This window comes from Neopelma chrysocephalum, unplaced genomic scaffold, assembly GCF_003984885.1.
Source record: "Neopelma chrysocephalum unplaced genomic scaffold, ASM398488v2 Primary Assembly neopelma1_187318, whole genome shotgun sequence".
Lineage (NCBI taxonomy): Eukaryota > Metazoa > Chordata > Aves > Passeriformes > Pipridae > Neopelma > Neopelma chrysocephalum.
This window is the reverse complement of record NW_020939126.1, coordinates 1-8,160: the sequence shown is the minus strand read 5'-3', so window position 1 is coordinate 8,160 and position 8,160 is coordinate 1. Positions and strand designations below refer to the sequence as shown.

The 8,160-nt window shown below is 61.7% G+C and overlaps 1 protein-coding gene across 1 annotated transcript; it reads right to left on the bottom strand.

Moving 5' to 3' along the window:
* Window positions 1–878: 878 nt before the first annotated feature.
* Window positions 879–6,193, bottom strand: LOC113963005 (SH3 and multiple ankyrin repeat domains protein 3-like; the record flags this gene model as incomplete). Its single annotated transcript, XM_027673800.1, is given in 3 exon segments — window positions 879–1,256; window positions 3,837–4,729; window positions 4,731–6,193. Coding segments are annotated over 3 exon segments (2,417 nt in total), but the record flags the coding sequence as incomplete, so codon positions are not given.
* Between the last annotated feature and the right edge of the window lie 1,967 nt (window positions 6,194–8,160).

Here is an 8,160-nt window from a genome sequence, read left to right as displayed (position 1 = left end):
CCCGGGATCGGCTCCCAGGGTTTGGGATCGGCTCCCAGGGCTTGGGATCAGCTCCCTCTGCCCAGCATCGGCTCCCAGGGCTTGGGATCAGCTCCCCTGCCCAGGATTGGCTCCCCCTGCCCGGGATCGGCTCCCAGGGTTTGGGATCGGCTCCCAGGCTTGGGATCGGCTCCCTCTGCCCAGGATCAGCTCCCCCTGCCTGGGATCAGCTCCCAGGGCTTGGAATTGGCTCCCACTTCCCAGGATTGGCTCCCAGGCCTTGGGATCGGCTCCCACTGCTTGGGATCGGCTCCCCCTGCCCGGGATCAGCTCCCATGGCTTGGGATTGGCTCCCATTACCAGGGATTGGCTCCCACTGCTCAGGATCAGCTCCTGCTGCTTGGGATCGGCTCCCCCTGCCTGGGATTGGCTCTCACTGCTCAGGATCAGCTCCCGCTGCTTGGGATCAGCTCCTGCTGCTTGGGATCAGCTCCCGCTGCTTGGGATCAGCTCCTGCTGCCCAGAATTGGCTCCAGAGCAGCCACAGACACCGGGACACCTCGTCCCTCTCCCACAGCTCAGCGGGCTGGATCTTCCAGGATCTGTCACTGCTCTACAAACCCCGGACAGGAGGGGGGAGCCGGGGGGGACGAGCTCTGGTGCCAGGGAACGAGGGACAGGACAAGAGGAAACGGCCTCAAGCTGGGCCAGGGGAGGGTCAGGTTGAATATTAGGGAAATTCCTTCCCCCAAAGGATTGTAAAGCCCTGGAATGGGCTGCCCAGGGCAGGGGGGGAGTCCCCACCCCTGCAGGGATTTCCAAGCCCTGTGGATGTGGCACTTGGGGCCTGGGGTCAGCGGTGGCCCTGGCAGTGCTGGGTGGGGTTTGGTGGGCTCAGAGGGCTTTTCCAACCTCAGTGGCTCTGTGATTCCAGGTTAAACAGGGAGAAGGTGCTGTCGGCCTCACACTGCCAGGGCAGCTCCAGCAGAGCCGGGTCCGTGTGTCCCCACACAAGGGCCATTCCCAAGGGCAGGATGAAAGGAAGTTTGTCCCTCTGCTCTGCTGTCACTGTCACCACCGGTGAGGACCGAGCAGGAGCTGTGCCAGGCGAGCCCCTCTCAGCCTGGGCACACTGGTGTGCCTGGTCCTGGTCCTGAGGGGATGGAATCAACACTGCCTCCAGCAATTCCTCCACTCTGACCTCACGTTCCCATTCTCAGTCTTTCTTGGCCTCTTTCTCAGTCCCTCTGGTCAAAGGTCCTTCCGTGGGAGCCCGTCTTGGGAGGAGACAGAGCCAGAGTTAGAGCTATGGGGGAAGTTACGGGTCGTGTCTTCTCATCCCGGGGTGTCCAGGCAGGACCCCCAAGAGCTCTGAGAGGGAAACGCTCCAGGGCCTGATCTGGAGCTGCCACGTGCAGGGAGATCCCTGCCCTCGGATGGAACTGCTGTAAATTCAGAATTAGGGCAAGAAGAAATTCCCTGTCCCCTGCAGGACTCCAGGATACCTCACTGCTCCCATCCCTGAGGAACTCCAGGATATCTCACTGTTCCCATTCCTGTGGGACTCCAGGATATCTCACTGTTCCCATCCCTGAGGAACTCCAGGATATCTCACTGTTCCCACTCCCGTGGGACTCCAGGACACCTCACCGTCCATGTTTCCTGTGGGACTCCAGGACATCTCACCTTTCCTATTCCCTGTGGGATTCCAGGACTCCCCAGTGTCCCCATCCCTGTGGGACTCCAGGTCACCCCAGTGTCCCCATCCCCATGGGACCCCAGGATACTCCAGTATCCCTGTTCCCTGTGGGACTCTAGGACACCTCACTGTTCCCATTCCTGTGGGATTCCAGGACCCATCACTGTCCCCATCCCTGTGGGACTCCAGGTCACCTCAGTGTCCCCATCCCCAGACTACAGGACACCTCATTGTCCCCATATCCCGTGGGACACAAGGACACCTCATTGTCCCTGTTCCCTGTGGGATTCCAGGACACCTCTGGCTCCAGGCAGCTCTTGAGGGAGGTTTAGGTGACCCTGTCCTTGTCCAGACAGTTCCAGGACCTGGAAACCGTGTCCTGAACTGGGTCATCCCACTCTTACCTAACTGCTCCTTCCATTATTTCCTGAATTTACAGCAATTCCATAAAAGAGAGGAACTTGGACAACGCGGGAGAGGGACTGACATCATTAAATATTCTATTTACAGCCCATTTCCTGGGAAATATTTCAAGCCTTTGCCACCAACCGGGAGCATGAAAATTTCCGAGATGAAAGGCCGCGACTTTGGGAAAAGGAACGGGAATGTTTAACTCCGTGGGATGGCTGGAAGGGCCACACACGGGTGGTGGGAGGGGGTTTGGAGCGAGGAGGGCGGGGGGCTCCAGGGGCTCTGCTGCTCCTGGGGGGTGGGAAGCACAGGGATCACAGGGAAGCAGCGGCGGAGGCAGGAGGGGGTTGAAGAGAAGCGGAGGATGGCGAAGGGAAGCTCCTGGGAATCGGGGTCCCTGCTGTGGGGGGGGATCAGCAGGTCAGACAGACACGGATGGGGAGGCCAGGGAAGGGATGGGGACAGGGATGGGGGGGGCTGTGTTCCCACCTGGAGTCACTGGGAGACAGAGGACTCGCAGCCAGTCCCAAAACAGCCCCCCAGAGGTGCCAGCGCCACGGGGAGGGACCACCAGAGGGTCCCTGAGGTGGTTTGGTTGGAAGATCCTTTTGGAAGAGCCTTCCCAAGGGAAGGGCTCCCCTGGCAGGGGTGCACTGCTGGAGCTGCTGTTAAAACCACAGAGCCCCCACGTTTTCCAGCGCCACTGGAGGTGGGCATAGTGGGCACTGAGCTGTGGGGGGGCCTGATTCCAGAGGGTCCCCAAATGTGTCCGGCACAGGACCTGAGCAGGGCAGGGAGAGGGACCCCGAAAGGCTGTCACCTGCACAAGGGGCACAGGCACCCACCAGGTGAGTGAGACCCCCAGATAAGGTTCCAGCAGCCCCAGTTTGGTGTCCCCGGGGTGGTGCCACCAGGATGGCACCGCTGGGACGACCCTGCGCCCCCCTGGGACACGAGGGGACACTTTGTCCCTCACACCACGGCCTGGAATGTCACCTGCTGTGCCAGCACCACGCGGAGGTTTGGTGGGAAGAGCCTTTCCAAGGGAAGGGCTGCCCTTCACCCGGAGCTCCCTGCACCTCGCCGGGACCCTGGTACCCACTGGGTGACACCAGTGACACTGCTCAGGGTGGCTCTGAGCTGTTGTGGGGCTGCACCTCAACGGGCAGTGTGACACTGGAGATTCTGGGTCACCTCCTGCTGTAACTTTACATTTCGAAGCTTTGTCAGGGTTTGCGCCCAAACCTCAGGCTCCAGTTTAGAGGTTTTTGGACTAGTTTGGTTTCAGGGCCGGCTGGGCGAGGCAGGAACGGGGCTCAGTGGGCACAGGTCAGGCTGTGTCCTGTCTGGGGGATGTCACAGATCACCCTCGTGACCCCCCCCTGCCCGGCAGGGACCGGCTCCAACACAGGACAACATCCAGAGATCCTTTGGAATGAGAAGCACCAGAGAGACACACGTCGCTGTCGGGTCGTTCGGGGAGCAAACACGGAGGGTGAGACCCAGGACTCGGCACAGCAGCATCACGACAGCGCCAGAGACAGGAGGGACACGGAGCCACGGCAGGGAAAGGGGGAAAGCCACAGCAACTCGCGGCGCGGAGCCGATCCCACAGATCCCGGGAAGCTCCCGGGAGGCTCCCGGGAAGCCGCCGAGCTCCTGAAACGCCCCTCAGAACACACCCCGGCTACTCAGCACAGTCACACCCCCAAAACACCCCGCCCTCCCCGCGCCCCCGGCGTCTTACCGTGCCGCGACCACCGGCGACTTCTTCCCGGGGTCTAAGGTGGACCCGGCCGGTTCCTCCCCCAGTGATCGTGTATCCTTGTTCAGCTGCTGGAGTCGGGAACTTAGCTCACTGATCACAGTTGGCTTGTCATCGTCAGCCCCATGGATGGGCCTGCTCTCCATGGGGTCCCCCCATAGCTTGGACCTTCTCTGAAAGAGGTAGCGTGGCCGGCCGATGCTGGCGGACGCCAGCGTGGCCGCATGTTGCTGGGAGATGAGCTCGCTGTCCGAAGACTGCTTCAAAAGTGGGTCCCTGAAAGTAACTGGCCCCTTGCTGAGCTGGGACTTGAGTTTTGGCTTTGGAGGCACTGGTGGCTTCTCGAGTATAAAAGTTTGTCCATCCGCAAAGGAAGTGTACGTGTCGGTGGGCTCCCCGCTCTCCGAGGACAGCGTCGACATGCTGGAGACCGTGGAGATGGTGCTTGTGGTCTCCAGGTGGTGGTCGCTCGAACTCCTGGTGTCCACCTCTTCCACCCCCGAGTCCGCGGCGGACTCCGGGGCCGCGGGGGCGTCGGAGGGCTTCCCTGAGGGTGTTCCGCCAGTGGTAGAAGGTGCTACTGCTGCCGCTGGTATGGATGGCGTGCTGGGCGTAGCCAGGTGGCTCACGGGCGTGCCGGGGGTGGTCACCAGGACCCCGTTGGCGAACTCGTCCGGCGGAGGCACCAGCCCTATCTTGGCCAGCTCCTCCCTGGTCTCCTCGTCGCTGGAGGACAGCTGGGCCGGCGGGAGCGTGACCGTGTAGGGCTCCACCTCCTCCTCCGAGCTCCCCTGGCCCAGCGCCTTGTCGGCGGCGGCGGGGCTGACCGGAGGCTTCCCCACGGGGCTGGGCTGGGGCTCCGCCTTGGGGGGGGGGCTCGGCCGGCTCCGTGCAGACCTCGGGGACGGCCGGGGTCTCCTCTTTTATCTCAAGTCCTATCTCGTCTTGGCCATTACTGGTGGCGTGGACCATGATGAGGCCGGCGGTCTTCTGCTGCGACGTGTCCACGATGCTGATGATCATGGACTTCTTGTCCTCCGGTTTCTTCTCCTCCTTCCCCGGGGTCTCCGCTCGGGCCTCGGTCTCTTTCCTCAGCGTGGACGGAGTCCCCCACGGGCTCTTGGCGGGGGCCAAAGTCCCAGAGTCTGCCGCGATGGCTCCGATGGCTCCCATCACTCCTTTGCCTCCGGGGGAGTAGGCGGGGGACACCAAGCTCTCCAAGTCGCCCCTCTCTGGTTCTTTGGTTTGGATGTCCACGAACAGGGGTGCTGCTCTGTCTGAGTCGGGGCTGTGGATCGGGGTGGGCGACCGGGATGGGACTTGGGTGGACAGGGCCCGTTCCCTTGCGGCCAGCGCAAGCGCCAGTGGGGAGTTCGGATCCAGGGGCTTTCCCGTGAGGGGGTGGATGAACGTCGAGGACGAGCTGCTAATTAATGGCTTTAAAGCTGAGACGGGGGAAGGCAGTAGAACATCTCGGCTTCCTAACAACCGCTCATCGATGGACCTGGACTGCTGCAGGGACGGCATCTCGCTGGGCGGGGGGGGCGTCCCCTCGATGGCCCCGACCGAGAGGAAGACAGTGGATTTCCGCCTCTCATCCAGGCGACGGTCTCGGTCCTTCATGACGCCAGCGATGGCAGTGGCAAAGGGGATGCCCGCGGTGGCTTCGACCTGAGCGATGCCGGCGTGGTGCTGGTACTCCACCCCGCCCAGGCGGTGGCCCCGGCGGGTGGGCGAGGGCTCCCTGCTGAAGCCGCCGGTGATGGCCAGCGCCGCCCGCTCCTGCGCGTCCTCCACCTGCAGCTGCTTCACCAGCGGGCTCTTCTTCCTCTGCGGCTTGGCGGGAGCGAACAGGCTCACGTTGAACTGCCCCATGTTGGCGTAGGGGTTGTCGATGACCCTCCCCTTCCGCTTCAGCTTCTCCGGCGGGGTGGCGGACGGGCCGGGCCGGGGGATCTCCGTGGGCTCCACGGGGAGGTGGGAGGAATCCTGGAGGATTATCATGGAGCGGGCCCTCTTCTGCCGCTCGGGGTAAGGGATGGACGTCCTGGCCTGGTCGTACATCTCGGCCGCGCTGATGACCTGCGGGAGGCCGTGGAGTTTGGCCTCCAGGCTGGGCTTGAAGCTCGACCTGATGGTGTCGTAAGCTCTTCCCGGGGGCGGGGGTGGCGAGAAGGATGGAGGGGGGCCCGTGTCGAAGTAGTATGGAGAGGGAGGCGGGGGCGGGGCTGTTTGGGGCGGCGGTGGAATCCCATGTCCTTCCCTAACGGTGTCTTGCATGGATGTGCTCCGGGGAAACTTCCCGTCGAGCAAAGAAGCAGCAAGTTTCTCGTCTTCGCCTGGAAGACAGGGGGGAACAGCGACGTCAGGGGGGACACTCCCAGAGAACCCAGAGTGCCACCAACTGGGTGAGGGGGCTGTTCCCCCCACCCCAGCTTCTGTCTGAGGTGACTTTTCATCTTTTCAAGCCCAGCTGGAAAGGGTTTGGAGCAACCTGGGCTAGTGGGAGGTGTCCCTGCCCAGGGCAGGGGGTGGCACTGGGTGGGCTTTGAGGTCCCTTCCCACCCGAACCATTCTGTGATTCCAGGTTGGATGGGGCTTGGAGTAATGAGGTCTAAGGCAAGGTGTCCCTACCCACAGCCAGGGGATGGAATGAGACGGGCTCTAAGATCCCTTCCAACCCATTCCATGACTCCTGGTGCATTTCCATGCTCGTCCCTCGGAGCGGGGGACATCTCCCATCGGTTCAGTTCCCACTGTGGGGGGGGGGTTGTGCCCAACCCTTCCCCACCAGGCTGAGCCCTCTCCGGTGACAGGACAGTGACAGACGTGCTCCCTCAGCCCTCCCGACACCACCTGCCAAGGTGCCAGACAGCCGAGTGCCACCGGCACCCAGCACCAGCACCAGCACCCGCCCCGGCACGGGCTCCGCACGCGCCGCTCCCGTCACACCTCCCGGCTCCCCGAGGGGCTGCATATGTTCCCATGTGCCAGACTGAGCTCAGCAGGGTCTAGCAGGAACTCAAGTGATGGATTTTGAGCGTTGGAAGAGCCCAAAGAAGGAGGATTCCGTCGTTCTTGCTAAGAACCCCGGGTGCACAGCCAGAGCTTTTCCAAGCGCTGGGAATGCTCTGGGAAAGACTGGGAGGATTTTAAAGCGAGGAAAAACTGGAGGTTGGAATCAGATGACCTTAAAGCGCCTTCCAACCCAGCCCATTCTAAGCAATTCCATGATCCTACAATCCATTAACACAACAATCCCCCCCTCCACACTCCAGCCTTTGGCCTCAACCCCCTCCCCTCAATCCCACCCCCCAATTCCCTGTGCTCACCCCTCGCTCGCCAAAACTCCTTCCCAGTCCCTGTTCCGCTGCTCCCAAGGTCTCAAACCGCTCCCGAGAGGATTTTTTTTTTGCCTCTAAAGCTTTTCCTTTCCAGAAAATGCTCCTCCCTGCACCGTCTGCCCTCACCAAAGAGCTCTGGCAGCCGCGCCCGGCGTCCGTCAGCAATTCCACCCAAGGCAGAGTCCAATGGGGACAAAAGGGAGGATTTTGGCGCTGGACTTTCATCCCATGCTGTTGTTCGTGCTCAAAGCCGGGCTATTTTTGTTGCACAGTTCGGGGATTTGCAATCCCGAGGCGGGATAATGAACCGGCAGCACGGAACAGGTTCAAAGGGAGCCTGGACAAAGCCACGGAGGAGCTTTTTCGGAGCTATTCTGTGCCCTGAACCCCCTGAGCGCTGAGAATTCAGGAGAATTATCTCATCTGTGCCCTGTTTTCCCTCCCCCCCCCCGGGAATCCGCTTGGCAGCAGTGCCTGGGATGGGATCCTGCACTAGATGGAGCCATGGTTTGATTCGGGAGAGACGTTGTCATGGTCTCGGCAGCATCAGGATCCAAAAAACCCGTCCTGCCTTCCGTGGTTATTTCTGGGAACGGCCAGGAGTTGAAACAAGGGGATTTGGGCAGCACTGAGCTCAGTCACTGTGCCCGGGTTGTCACAGGACACGGCCCAGTGCCAGGAGAACTCATCCTGGGAATGCTCTGCCCGGCCTGCAGATGGGCACGGATGTGCCAAGCACGGAGCTACCGCAGGAATTCCAATGCGGAAGCTGGACCTTCCTCCTGGAATGTCCTGGTCATGGCTGCCGGACCAGGGGTGACACTGGGACACCACCAGATCCCATCTCTCCTCCACGTTTTCTTGAATGAGGAGGGACACTGTGGAAAACCTGTCAGTGCCTTCCATAAGGGACTCCCAAATCAGGGGACACTATGGAAAAGCACATCCAGGGCACTGCCATG